The 15,136-nt window shown below is 47.0% G+C and overlaps 1 protein-coding gene across 1 annotated transcript in view; it reads right to left on the bottom strand.

Moving 5' to 3' along the window:
• LOC139234100 (sorbitol dehydrogenase-like) overlaps positions 1–15,136 on the bottom strand; it is an 89,261-nt gene that overhangs the window by 12,134 nt on the left and 61,991 nt on the right. The window contains exons 9-11 of the mRNA XM_070865037.1: positions 6,597–6,715; positions 3,524–3,589; positions 402–580 (exon numbers count right to left, since the gene is read on the bottom strand). Coding sequence (XP_070721138.1) covers positions 402–580; positions 3,524–3,589; positions 6,597–6,715 — 364 coding nt within the window. The remainder of the gene's footprint in view (positions 1–401; positions 581–3,523; positions 3,590–6,596; positions 6,716–15,136) is intronic.

Here is a 15,136-nt window from a genome sequence, read left to right on the forward strand (position 1 = left end):
TCTGCTGTAATTCTCATGTGCATGCATGTTATATAAAACCAATCGATGCTTTATGAGGGTATTTTGTGTCTATGAACATGATGCCTACAATACTAAGGACAATTTTCACAGTGGCAAAAATAGTTCACAAACAGTCCATTTTTGTAAACTTGCATTTGGATGATCTTTTTCCCAATTTAAAGGCGTATTCCACGGCCACACTCCCGGCAAGGAATTGCCCCCCCCAGAGGCACCTATTGGGGAACCGGGGATACCCAGTCGCCTGTGATTTCCTGTTCCCCATTGAAACGGGAAGTCTCCCCGTGCAAGCCCTGGATTTATGCCGCGTCTTTGCCTAACATTGCACAGCTTAACAGAGTGCAAAGATCCAAAGCCTCCTGTTGCAAGGCCCGATTACTTACATAGACACCAGCCTGGATACATGTATCAGCCCCAGTGCATTCAATGCATACATCTGGCATGGTGCAGAGAGAGCTCTTCACTTTCTGGGCCAGCTCCATAGGGCACGTGCACTTATCGACTTTCAAGACAACAGTGGCCCCCAAGCATTTTGCCTTCTCCAACCGGTCCTGACACAAATCTGAAATCAGATTTAAAAATTAAATCTCTTTGCTTCCCTCCAGCATAGCACGTTTCCGAGAATTCTGCGTTCCTCCAATTCTGGCCTCTTGTGCATCCTCAATTTCCTTCCCCCCCGCCCACCACCATTGGTGGCCGTGCCCTCAGCTGCCTAGGCCCTAAGCTCTAGAATTCTCTCCCTAACCCTCGCTCTCCTTCACAATGCTACTTAAAACCTACCTCTTTGACCAAGCTTTAGGTCATCTGTCCTAATACCTCCTTATGTGGCTCGGTGTCAAAGCTTAATCTGATAACCCTCCTATGAAGCACCTTGGGATGTTTTACTATGATAATGGCGCTATATAAATGTAAGGTACTGTTGTTGATTTGACAAATAATTAAAATATTAAAGGGATAAAGAGCCAACTTCCATCGTTATCAATGTGGAATTCTGACATAGGATATAAAGTTTCAGCACAACAGTGCTTCTCTTCTCCATCATGGTGACATCTTAGGTAAGACTCCAGAGTAATTATTTTCTCAGTGTCAGCCGTGGCTCAGTGGGCAGCACCCTTACCTCTGAGTCAGAAGGTTGGTGGGTTCAAATCCCACTCCAGAGACTAGAGCATGTAAATCTAGGCTGACAACCCCCAGTGCAGTGCTGAGGGTGTGCTGCACTGTTGGAGGTGCTGTCTTTTGGATGAGATGTTAAACCAAGGCCCCGTCTGCTCTCGCAGGTGGATGTAAAAAATCCCATGGCACTATTTTGAAGAAGAGCAGGGGAGTTATCCTAGGCTAGGGATATCCTAGCCAGTATTTATCCCTCAATCAACATCACTAAAAAAAGCAGGTTACCTGGTCATTATCGCATTGTTGTCTCTGGGAGCTTGCTGTGCACAAGTTGGGCTGCCGCATTTCCTACATTACAACAGTGACTACACTTCAAAAAAAGTACTTCATTAGTTGTAAAGTGCTGTGGAACACCCTGAGGTCATGAAAGCCATTCTTTAATGGCCTCCATGTGACACGTTACAGCCGAGGGCTCTTTCTGCTAATCCTCCATAGTTGTGGGAGGTTATTACTCAGAGGTTTGAATCCCTTATGGCCTGTATTATTATTAACCACCTTCGAAGCTTGTCTGGCTGACAGGGGTCTAGCTACACACAGCCGCTTCCACCCCAACCTGCCTAGCTCACCCCACATCTACCGAGGCCACTGCACAGAACATTCTATTCTGGTAAGCAACTGGTAACTGAGTCCTAACCAAACAGAAGAGACACCGACGAGGTAAATGAGACCAGGCAATAAAGCTGTTATAGAATCATAGAAATTTACATCACGGAAGGAGGGCATTCGGTCCATCGTGTCCGCACCGGCCGACAAAGAGCTATCCAGTCTGATCCCACGATCCAGCTCTCGGTCCTTAGCCCTGTAGGTTACCGCACTTCAAGTGCACATCCAAGTACTTTTTAAATGTGGTGAGGGTTTCTGCCTCTACCACCCTTTCAGGCCGTGAGTTCCAGACCCCCACCACCCTCTGGGTGAGGAAATTTCCCCTCAAATCCCCTCTAAACCTTCTAACAATTATTTTAAATCTATGTCCCCTGGTTGTTGACCCCTCTGCTAAGGGAAATAGGTCCGTTCTATCCACTCTATCTAGGCCCCTCATAATTTTATACACCTCAATAAGGTCTCCCCGCTCAGCCTCCTCTGTTCCAAAGAAAACAAACCCAGCCTATCCAATCTTTCCTCGTGGCTTAAATTCCCCAGTCCTGACAACATCCTCGTAATTCTCCTCTGACACCCGCTTTAGTGCAATCACATCTTTCCTGTGATGTGGTGACCAGAACTGCACGTGGCCAAACTAGTGTTTTATACAGCTCAAGTATAACCTCCCTGCTCTTGTATTCTATCCTCGGCTAATTGTGGCTTTCAATTCCAATGCAGCTCGGAATATAGGTGTGTTAATAGCAGCAGGTTCTTCAATCAGGGATGAAATGATGAATTGCTCAAGTATGGATCCCGAGCCCTGCCCACATTCTTATGATATCACTAAGACAAGCACACACTCTACAAGATGGCTACTGAACAGAAACTGTCGTCATATGACCTTGCCACATGACCCGTTTATTATTTACATCAGTAGTTGCAATATATCGGTAGTCCACTAGGTGGCGCAGTATCCCACTAGGGGGAGCTCCATTACACCACTGAGCCGCACTCCAGTCTTTCTGGGAGGATAGTGGAGTGTGGTGAATGTAATCTGCACGGGAAAAAAGAGGTTTTCTACCTGGTACGGTCTTGTTCAATTAGCACATTGGCATCACACCTCATCGTCCCCTTGGGTGTTTGTAGGGAGCCCAAATAATCAACACTGGAAAATTGGATTTGTTTCTGGCTGTGGCGGAGATCACCGCTTGCAGAAGGTAGGTACTTGCAGGGAAGTTAATGGCCAGCGTGATCTCCTGGACTAGTTTCGATTGCCTGGATGGATGGTAGAGGAATCTCCCAAATTGGCCAGGATGTTTTATCTGGATTTTTTTTGCCTCTCCCAGGAGATCACATGGTTTCAGGTGGGGTGGAGTGTATATGTTGTGATACATATACAACAATTGTGTGGGACAGGATAGATGGACCAGACAGTCTTTACCTGTCCGTCATTGTCATTGTTGGTAACACTGTCCTTTGTCAGCAACTGCCTCAGGGGTTTGGCGGGCAAAATAAAATGTTGCCCCAGGATGGGGGCCTACTCTTATAAACTGCACAAGAGTGAGAAAGATCATGAGATCATGGTGTCACAGAGCAACTCAAGGGTCGGTGGGCCAGTCACAAGGTCCAATGGAGGAGTGCACAAAGTTATGAAACAGAACAACGTTAAACTGCACAAATATCGTCAGGAAAACAGTAAAAAAATGACTGACAGCCAGGCTAGGAATAGTTTACCACGGTGCACATGGAGACTTACCGCAAACTACAGTTAGAGTCACTCCTATGGCCTTGCAAACAAGCAGAGTCAACAGTCCAATTGGCCCTTAACAGATTAAAAAGACAGTGGTTAGGGAAACGTGTAGAGAATATCTACTGGATATATTTGCCAGAGCAATTCAACAGATTGGGCACAATATACATACAGAGTCACCTGTTATCCATAGCCTTGTAAAAATTGTAATGGTGACTAAATGTTGACTTTAGGGTCCAGTAGATTAGTGGACATGTCACTAGACCAGTAATCCAGAAGCCTGGACTAGTGATCTGGAGACACAAGTTCAAATCCCACCATGGCAGCTGAGGAATTTTAATTCAGTTAATGAAATAAAACTTTAATTAAAAGGCTAGTGGATGGTCACCCATGAAACTACCTGATTGTCGTAAAAACCCAACTGGTTCGCTAGTGTCCTTTAGGGAAGGAAATCTGCCGCCCTTACCCGGTCTGGCCTATATGTGACTCCAGACCCACAGTGGTTGACGCTTAACTGCCCTCGGAAATGGTCGAGCGAGCCACTCTTAGTTCTACCAAATCGCTACCACACGGACTGCAGCAGTTCAAGAAGGCGGCTCACCACCACCTTCACAAGGGGCAATTAGGGATGGGCAATAAATGCCGGCCTTGCCAGCGATGCCCACATCCCGTGAATGAATTTTTAAAAAACATTCTCTGATTGTGACTCCACACAAGGGCAAATAGCTATCTCATACTGTTTCTTTTGTTTAAATATGTTTGGTAGATCCTCTTTCCTTTTTCCTCTCTCGTTCTATAGTGTGGCTCTTCTCTGGTCAAAAGGGGCTTCACCCAATCATACAAGTGAATCACGAGGTACACTGAAAGCGCTAATGAATGTTCGGTGCGTTAATAGCTGCGCGCCCGGTCGGTAACCTAATATGCTCCCATTAATTCCCCCGCTGCCCGCTAACTGAGGCGTCAGGCAACCAAAAATCCAGCTAAAGATCTCCCGTACTATGAAGCGCCACACTGCATTGCTGCTGACTTTTACTGCTGCTCCCCTGGCATTGACTGTAGTGAGTCAGTGATTGCATGTTTTATAATATGGAATAAAAACCATTCAGCAGCTCGCAGGTGAGTCAAAGACATGCCATCTCTCTCGCAGCAGGGTTTTCAACCCTGCCCCGCCCTTCGCAAAACCCCATTCCCCTGAAACAGCATCAGTGTATTTGTAAGTTGCCGCTCTCTGTTACCTAGACCAGAGCATGAGAGAAACACAGACACACACATACAGAGGGAGACAGTGAGACAGACACACACACACACAGACGGAAGGAGACACAGAAAGACAGTGAGACAGAGACACACAGACAGAGGGAGAGACAGAGACACACATACACGCACACACACACAGTGAGACAGAGACACACACACATACAGACACAGACAGAGGGAGAGACAGAAAGACAGTGAAACATAGAAACATAGAAAATAGGTGCAGGAGTAGGCCATTCAGTCCTTCTAGCCTGCACCGCCATTCAATGAGTTCATGGCTGAACATACAACTTCAGTACCCCATTCCTGCTTTCTCGCCATACCCCTTGATCCCCCTAATAGTAAGGACTTCATCTAACTCCCTTTTGAATATATTTATTGAATTGGTCTCAACAACTTTCTGTGGTAGAGAATTCCACAGGTTCACCACTCTCTGGGTGAAGAATTTTCTCCTCATCTCGGTCCTAAATGGCTTACCCCTTATCCTTAGACTGTGACCCCTGGTTCTGGACTTCCCCAACATTGGGAACATTCTTCCTGCATCTAACCTGTCTAAACCCGTCAGAATTTTAAACGTTTCTATGAGGTCTCCTCTCATTCTTCTGAACTCCAGTGAATACAAGCCCAGTTGATCCAGTCTTTCTTGATAGGTCAGTCCCACCACCCCGGGAATCAGTCTGGTGAACCTTCGCTGCACTCCCTCAATAGCAAGAATGTCCTTCCTCAAGTTATGAGACCAAAACTGTACACAATACTCCAGGTGAGACAGAGAGAGTCACACAAACAGAGGGAGAGACAGAGAGACAGACAGATGAACACACAAAGACAGAGAGAGACAGTGAGACAGACAGAGGCACACAAATACAGAGAGAGAGAGACGCAAAGATAGAGAGACACTCAGTGAGAGAGAGAGACTGAGTGAGAGAGAGAGAGAGAGAGAGAGAGTGAGAAAGAGAGATGGAGTTTGTTCATTAAAGCCCAGCACCATCACTGGTTACATTAACGAGAATTTGGCCCGGATTTTACAGTCAGCAGCAAACAAACGGCGCTCGCCAATTATTACACTTGCACTTGCCCACAGAAAGCACCAGAACTTGCGATTCTTGAGAGCAAACACAGCGCACCACCCTCTACAGGGGATCTGGGAGCTGTGTGAACAGGGCAAGAAACGGTGTGAATCAGATTGAAGAATCCTTCCTGAGACACGCAGAGTCTGGACCAGGAAGTGTCAGTTAGAATACTTAATTCAATGTCAAATCAGCTTCAGAAAGCAAAGTAAAGGGAAGGAAAAAGAAAGATGAGAGACAGGTGAAAAAGTTTTAAAAAATTAATATTTTAAAATCTCCGACAATAATTAAAATCTGCAGGAGTAAGACTCCACACTTGTAAAGGTTAACTTTTAGTGTCAGAGAGGTTGTTTGGCAGTAATTAAGACATCACACTGTTAAAAATGCACTTACACTTGGAATGGGCACTTACGGGCCCAAAGGGGCCACGATTCAGGGCCACTGGAAACACTGAATCTGAAGCGTAAACGTGGAGTAGACGCAATATCCACTCCCACGTTTTTGGGTGAGAACAGGTTTGGTTTCTTTGCAAGCAGAGAATGACAATTCCATGGACTGTGAGCGACGCTTGCCAATCAAACTTGCGAGTGCGGTGGAGGGGGTTTGGGAGAATTGAATTTTACCTGCAAGTCCGATTTGTTGTTATAGGCTAGGTCGAATGTCTGCTGTTTGATATACACTAGTAGAGGACTCGGCATCTTTTTGGGGGAAGGGAAGGAATTACTGCTGTTGCAACATCACGAGCAAGTACCTACCGGCTCCACAGATAAAAACCTTTTGGCCCACTTTTACCCGTCCTCTCTGACAGGCATGAAGCGAGACACAGAGAGGTTCAACTAAAGCACCTTCTTCTAAGGTCACACATTCAGGAAGCCTGCAATGAAGACAGTACAACATTAACCGCAGTAATGTACTTACATATATTAAGCCAGCCGCCACAACACATCACATGTAAAGGCTTTCATAGGGTTACATAGGATATATTCGGCACAACCAGTCCATGCCGGTGTTTATCCTCCACTCGAGCCTCCTCCCGTCTTTCCTCATCTAACTCAATCAGCATAACCCTCTATTCCCTTCTCCCCCATATGCTTGTCTAGCCTCCCCTTAAATGCCTCGATACTAATTGCCTCAACCACTCCCTGTGGCAGCGAGTTCCACATTCTCACCACTCTCTGGGTAAAGAAGTTTCTCCTGAATTCCCGATTGGATTTCTTAGTGACGACACGATCTTATATTGATGGCCTCTAGTTTTGCTCTGTCCCACAAGTGGAAACACTCTCTTTGTGTCTACTCGAGCAATACCTTTCATGATTTTAAAGACCTCTATTAGGTCACCCCTCAGCCTTCCCTTTTCAAGGCCCGGCCTGTTCATCCTTTCCTGATAGATATAACATTGTATCTCTGGTATTGTCATGTATGTAGACCATGTATACTAACTGTATAGTCACATAAGGTATGCCACCAGAGGGCACTGCGGTGGGAGACCCGAGGGTCACCTGCATAGGTGTGCAGGGCCCAGTATGCTTGTGTCTCACTCTGGAGTTACAATAAATGGGACTAAGATCACAACAGCTCAATACCAGACCTCGTGGAGTCATTCATAAGAGTATTAAAGACGTAACAACAGGCCATGAGATTACAAACTTTCACGCAAAATGACTAATGTTGGTGCATTAGAAAAGTTCTCAGAGGGTGAAGATTGGGAAGCCTTTACGGAGCAGCTCGACCAATATTTTGTAGCAAATGACCTGGTAGGTGATGATCCGGCCACGTTGGCAGATAAGCGCAGAGCTATCCTGTTGACCAGTTGTGGGCCCGCGGTATACGGCCTCGTCAGGGACTTGCTTGCACCAGAGAAAACAACGACCAAGTCATACACGGATCTGAAAGTGCTAATTCGGGACCAATTCAAACCGAAGGAGAGCATCCTCATGGCCAGGCATCGATTTTATACACACCGCCGCCCCCAGGGCCAGGAAATCGCGAAGTACGCTGCCGACCTCAGGAGGCTGGCAGGACCGTGTGAATTCGACATATCCCTCGCTGATGCATTCTGGGACGTCTTCGTAATTGGCATCGGTCATGAGGCCCTTCTTCACAGGCTACTATCTGCCGAACCACTGTCAATCGAAGGGTGACGTCACAGCCAAGGGGGTAAGTGATTGGCTGGTGATTGGTGAGTAGTTTTTCTTCTTTTTCTTTCCTTTATCAGTAGGTAATCTTTGATATTGTTGCCAAATTAAGTTAAATTAAGGGTTAAGTCATGGCAGGAGAGCCCAGACCCGTGTCAAGCTCCTGCTGTGCTATGTGGGAACTCAGGGATGCTTCCAGTGTCCCTGATGACTACATGTGCAGGAAGTGTATCATCCTGCAGCACCTGACAGACCGCATTGTGGCACTGAAGCTGTGCATGGATTCACTCTGGAGTATCCGCGAAGCTGAGGATATCGTGAATAGCACGTTTAGTGAGTTGGTCACACTGCAGCTAAAGGTTACTCAGGTAGATAGGGAATGGGTGACCATCAGGAAAAGCAGTGGAAGGAAGATAGTGCAGGGGTCCCCTGTGGTCATCCCTCTCCAAAACAGATACACCACCTTGGGTGCTGTTGTGGGGGGGATGACTCACCAGGGGAAGGCAGCAGCAGCCAAGTTCATGGCACCGTAGGTGGCTCTGATGCACAGGAGGGCAGGAAAAAGAATGGGAGAGCTATAGTGGGATGGGATTCTATTGTAAGGGGAATAGATAGGCATTTCTGTGGCCGCAATCGAGATTCCAGGATGGTATGTTACCTCCCTGGTGCAAGGGTCAAGGATGTCTCGGAGCGGCTGCAGGACATTTTGGAGGGGGAGGGTGAACAGCCAGTTGTCGTGGTGCACATAGGTACCAACAATATAGGAAAAAAATGGGATAAGGTCCTACAAGCTGAATTTGGGGAGCTAGGGGTTAAATTAAAAAGTAAGACCTCAAAGGTAGTAATCTCAGGATTGCTACCTGTGCCATGTGCTAGTCAGAGCAGGAATCACAGGATAGCTCAGATGAATACATGGCTTGAGGAATGGTGCAAGGGGGAGGGATTCAAATTCCTGGGACATTGGAGTCAGTTCTGGGGGAGGTGGGACCAGTATAAACCGGACAGTCTGCACCTGGGCAGGACCGGAACCAATGTCCTAGGGAGAGTGTTTGCTAGTGCTGTCGGGGAGGGGTTCAACTAATATGGCAGGGGGAATGGGAACCTATGCAGGGAGACTGAGGGATGTAGAATGGGGGCAGAAGCAAAAGATAGAAAGAAGAAAAGTAAAAGTGGAGGGCAGAGAAACCCAAGGCAAAAATCAAAAAGGGCCACATTACAGCAAAATTCTAAAGGGGCAAAGTGTGTTAAAAAGACAAGCCTGAAGGCTTTGTGCCTCAATGCGAGGTGTATTCATAATAAGATAGACAAATTAACTGTGCAGGCAGCTATTAACAAATATGATATAATTGGTATTACGGAGACATGGCTCCAGGGTGACCAAGGCTGGGAGCTCAACATCCAGAGGTATTCAACATTCAGGAAGGATAGACAGAAATGAAAATGAGGCGGGGTGGCGTTGCTGGTTAAAGAGGAAATTAATGCAATAGTAAGGAAGGACATTAGCCTGGATGATGTGGAATCGGTATGGGTGGAGCTGCGGAATACCAAAGGGCAGAAAACGCTAGTGGGAGTTGTCTACAGATCACAAACAGTAGTAGTGAGGTTGGGGACAGCATCAAACAAGAAATTAGGGATGTGTGCAATAAAGGTACAGCAGTTATCATGGGTGACTTTAATCTACATATAGATTGGGCTAACCAAACTGGTAGCAATACGGTGGAGGAGGATTTCCTGGAGTGTATTAGGGATGGTTTTCTAGACCAAGGTGTCGAGGAACCAACTTGAGAGCTGGCCATCCTAGACTGGGTGATGTGTAATGAGAAAGGATTAATTAGCAATCTTGTTTTGCGAAGCCCCTTGGGGAACAGTGGCCATAATATGGTAGAATTCTTTATTAAGATGGAGAGTGACACAGTTAATTCAGAGACTAGGGTTCTGAACTTAGGGAAAGGTAACTTCAATGGTATGAGACGTGAACTGGCTAGAATAGACTGGCGAATGATACTTAAATGGTTGACAATGTATAGGCAATGGTAAACATTTAAAGATCACATGGATGAACTTCAACAATTGTACATCCCAATCTGGAGTAAAAATAAAATGGGGAAGGTGGCTCAACCGTGGCTAACAAGGGAAATTAAGGATAATTTAGAATTCAGCAGAGGAGGACAAAGAGTTTAATTAGGAGGGTGAAAATAGAGTATGAGAGGAAGCTTGCTAGGAACATAAAAAATGACTGCAAAAGCTTCTATAGATATGTGAAGAGAAAAAGATTAGTGAAGACAAACATAGGTACCTTGCAGTCAGAATCAGGTGAATTTATAATGGGGAACAAAGAAATGGCAGACCAATTGAACAAATACTTTGGTTCTGTCTTCACGAAGGAAGACACAAATAACCTAACGGAAATACTAAGGGACAGAGGGTCTAATGAGAAGGAGGAACTGAAGAAAATCCTTATTAGTCAGGAAATGGTGTTTGGGAAATTGATGGGATTGAAGGTCGATAAATCCCTAGGGTCTGATAGTCTGCATCCCAGAGTACTTAAGGAAGTGGCCCTAGAAATAGTGGATGCATTGGTGGTCATTTTCCAACAGTCTATCGACTCTGGATCAGTTTCTATGGACTGGAGGGTAGCTAATGTAACACCACTTTTTAAGAAAGGAGGGAGAGAGAAAACGGGAAATTATAGACTGGTTAGCCTGACATCAGTTGTGGGGAAAATGTTGGAATCAATTATTAAAGATGAAATAGCAGCGCATTTGGAAAACAGTGACAGGATCTGTCCAAGTCAGCATGGATTTATGAAAGGGAAATCATGCTTGACAAATCTTCTAGAATTTTTTGAGGATGTAACAAGTAGAGTGGACAAGGGAGAACCAGTGGATATGGTGCATTTGGACTTTCAAAAGGCTTTTGACAAGGTCCGACACAAGAGATTGTTGTGCAAAATTAAAGCACATGGTATTGGGGGTAATGTATTGACATGGATAGAGAACTGGTTGGCAGACAGGAAGCAGAGAGTCTGGATAAACAGGTCATTTTCAGAATGGCAGGCAGTGACTAGTGGGGTGCCGCAGGGTTCAGTGCTGGGACCCCAGCTATTTACAATATACAACAATGATTTAGATGAAGGAATTGAGTGTAATATCTCCAAGTTTGCAGATGACACTAAGCTGGGTGGTGGTGTGAGCTACAAGGAGGATGCTAAGAGGCTGCAGCGTGACTTAGACAGGTTAGGTGAGTGAGCAAACACGTGGAGGATGCAGTATAATGTGGATAAATGTGAGGTTATCCACTTTGGTGGCAAAAGCACGAGGGCAGGATATTATCTGAATAGCGGCAGATTAGGAAAAGGGGATGTGCAACGAGACCTGGATGTCATGGTACATCAGTCATTGAAAGTTGGTATACAGCTATAGCAGGCAGTGAAGAAGGCAAATGGCATGTTGGCCTTCATAGCTTGAGGATTTGAGTATAGGAGCAGGGAGGTCTTACTGCAGTTGTACAGAGCCTTGGTGAGGCCTCACCTGGAATATTGTGTTCAGTTTTGGTCTCCTAATCTGAGGAAGGACGTTCTGGCTATGGAGGGAGTGCAGCGAAGGTTCACCAGACTGATTCCAGGGATGGCAGGACTGACATATGAGGAGAGACTGGATCGACTGGGCTTGTATTCACTGGAGTTTCGAAGAATGAGAGGGGATCTCATAGAAACATATAAAATACTGACGGGACTGGACAGGTTAGATGCAGGAAGAATGTTCCCGATGTTGGGAAAGTCCAGAACCAGGGGACACAGTCGAAGGATAAGGGGTAAGCCATTTAGGACCGAGATGAGGAGAAACTTCTTCACTCAGAGAGTTGTTAACTTGTGGAATTCTCTACTGCAGAGAGTTGTTGAGGCCAGTTCATTGGACATATTCAAAAGGGAGTTAGATATGGCCCTTATGGCTAAAGGGATCAAGGGGTATGGAGAGAAAGCAGGAAAGGGTACTGAGGTGATGATCAGCCATGATCTTATTGAATGATGGTGCAGGCCGAAGGGCCGAATGGTCTACTCCTGCACCTAGTTTCTATGTTTCTATGTCTATGTTTCACTCTGCAGAAGGCCATCAGCATCAGCCAGGCATTCATGACCTCAAGCTGCAGCTCCAAGCAGATGATGACTCACTCTCAGGAATCAAACCCGGCAAGTACTGTAAATAGAAAGGCACCTTTCACAGGCAGAACTGTTGAACATGAATCTGCCCAGGGCAGAGCATACAGGCCTCCGAGTCCTTAAACTCAGAGTCCGCCGAGGGGTGCAAACGTAAGTCGAGTAGCACCATGCTGGCGTTGTGGAGGTAATCACAGGGCTCATCAGTATCGGTTCAGAGACTATGTGTGCAAAGGCTGCAGCACAAAGGGCCACCTCCAGCGAACGTGCAAAAGAGCTGTGACTCACCACGTGGAAGAGGAGTCAGCAGCTGGCTGTGAATCCAGCGCGGATTATGAGGAGATGGTTAGAGAGGCAGCTCAGTCCCAGGACGAAGTGTATTGAGTATATACCTGCACCACAGATTGTAATGGAAGTCGAGATAAATGGCGTTCCAGTCTTCATGGAAGTGGACACGGGGCGAGTCAGTCAGCAATGAGCCTGGAAGCCTTTGAGAGGCTATGGAACGATCAAGCTGAATGACCCAAGCTGGTCCCGGTTCAGGCAAATCTGTGCATCTACACCAAGGAACTGATATCAGTTGTTGATAGTGCGGATGTAAGTGTATCCCATGATGGCGTGGTGCACAATTTACCATTGTGGATTGTTTCAGGTGATGGACCAACGCTACTTGGAAGAAGATGGATGGGGAAGATTCATTGGAACTGGGAAGACTTCATCCCTCCAGTGATCGATGTCCCCTGTGCACAGAGGCAGAGCAAGCCCCCACCTTCAGCTGGACCAGGCACCGGAGAGCAGATCCGCGCAGCCCCTGAGGCACAGACCGCTCATCATGACTGCGTGGCGATGATCCGGCCGAGACGACCCGAACGCACCTTCCCGGTTTCAGTGGCAGGACTCCTGGGGAGGAAGATTGGATCCGAGGGCGCCTTCTCCGCTTCAGTGGCAGAATCCCTGGGAAAGAAGATCGCAGCAGTCGACATCATGGACAGGGAAAAGATGGCATCCAAACCATCGCAGCGCTAATGGAGTAAAGACACGTAGTTCCACACGAGGAAGACAATTGGGGTAAAAGTAGTAAGGCCATTTTAAAGGAGGCCAGCAACCCGCTATTTTTGAATGAACTGCTTGAAATTGGTAACCAATGTAAAAGTCCAGCTGTAACGAGCAAAATGTTGTTGAGCGATGTCGGGTACAAATTGCAATCAGCCAATGTAGCGGGCGAACACCTAACACTCGTTTACAGGTCCAGCGGACTACCCAATGCTGTAGCCTGCATCCCCGGGACTAGAACGATGCATCATAAAGTGTCCCCACAGCTGACAGAAGTAGACAAGCCGCAGAGTAAACTATCCCCGGAGAGCAGAGGCACCGGTAGCGATACCCTGCCTCAGATTGGTTTAACATTGCAGGCACCCGATGGCATGAACCGCCACGGACCAGAAACAGTAAACTGCGCCTATGCTCGCAGTCGGCTACCGTCGCCCACCACCTGGGTGGAAAAGGCGCAGCCCACAAACCCACTCGCCACCACGGCAATGCCCAAGAGCGAAGGGTCACCCGCAACGGCTCCTCCGAACCGGACCTGGACCAGCCAGGATCCCAAACTAGAGAGTGCTCACAACGGTGCCCTCAAGGAAAGCGAGTCAGCAGTCCCCTGCGAACTGCTAGACAAGACGAGACAGCCCCACTGTCGCTTAGACGAAACGCTCACTCGCTCAGACCGCTTCCCAGGGAGCAGAGCGACATTGTGCAAATGAAAAGGACAGGGAGGTCACAGACACATCAGCTATGTTTGGGCCTGCCCGACACTAGGAATAACGGCAAGAGTCCTGAGCTCTGGCAACTCGAGCAAAATGATCTCACCTCGCCCACAGACCCACTAGCATGGGGCACTGCGCCACCACCAGACGACCCAGATCTCATCCGGCCGTGCTGGAACTAGACTGTCCTTGTGTACCTGTACTGATATACCTGTACTGATCATGTAAATATACCACACTAAAAAGAAACGCAACTGTAATCCACCCAACAAATGTACCAAGATGTAAATGTAAAACCCATGTGATGAACTTGAATGCAACTTGCGTGTAACGGGCCATTAGCATTATCTCTGTGTGGGGGGGAGAATGGAGTAGTCATGGACTCACAACCAGAAACCATTGGGACCTCCACTGGCAACAAATCTCACTACCTAGCAACCCACCCAAGCTAGAAGTAACCCTCCAGCCAGGGTCAACCAGGAAGAGCAAAGCCCAGGTCAATGTACGAGTCAATTTGCATTAAAGATTTGGGGGGGAAGTAATGTCATGTATGTAGACCATGTATACTAACTGTATAGTCACATAAGGCGTACCACCAGAGGGCACTGCAGTGGGAGACCTGAGGGTCACCTGCATAGGTGTGCAGGGCCCAGTATAAAAGGCTGCCCACCATGCTTGTGCCTCACTCTAGAGTTACAATAAATGGGACTAAGGTCACAACAGCTCGAGTACAATATTAGACCTCATGGAGTCATTCATAAGAGTATTAAAGACATAACAGGTATCATCCTTGTAAATCTTTTTTGCACTCTCACCAGTGCCTCTATATCCTTTTTATAATATGATGACCAGAACTGCATGCAGTACTCCGAGTGTGGGGAAGGTTGTTTCTGCCATCCACTGACCATGTAGCCTGTCAAAGGAGGTCCTTGCAGGAGGTTTAAAAGAAATATGATCTGGACTCACACCCAGATATCCCAGGCGACCCACATTCAAGGTGTGGTTTACTACTGACGAGTGTGTCGATATGAAGAATGTGCAGAATGGGAAGAGTTATCTATGAGGCAGAATGAGGCACTGAGGTGTAGGTGGTAGCTTGGCTGAAATTGGTCATTATGCATATTCGGGGTGAGTTGGCCCACGCCCAACACTGGTTTCACTGCAGGTCTCCGTTAGTCCAACCAATGGAAGCAGGCTAATCCTTTACTCTGCATCTGAGCTGGTGGGCTGAGGAGCAGGAG

The sequence above is a fragment of the Pristiophorus japonicus genome, chromosome 21 (genome assembly GCF_044704955.1).
Source record: "Pristiophorus japonicus isolate sPriJap1 chromosome 21, sPriJap1.hap1, whole genome shotgun sequence".
Classification (NCBI taxonomy): Eukaryota; Metazoa; Chordata; class Chondrichthyes; family Pristiophoridae; genus Pristiophorus; species Pristiophorus japonicus.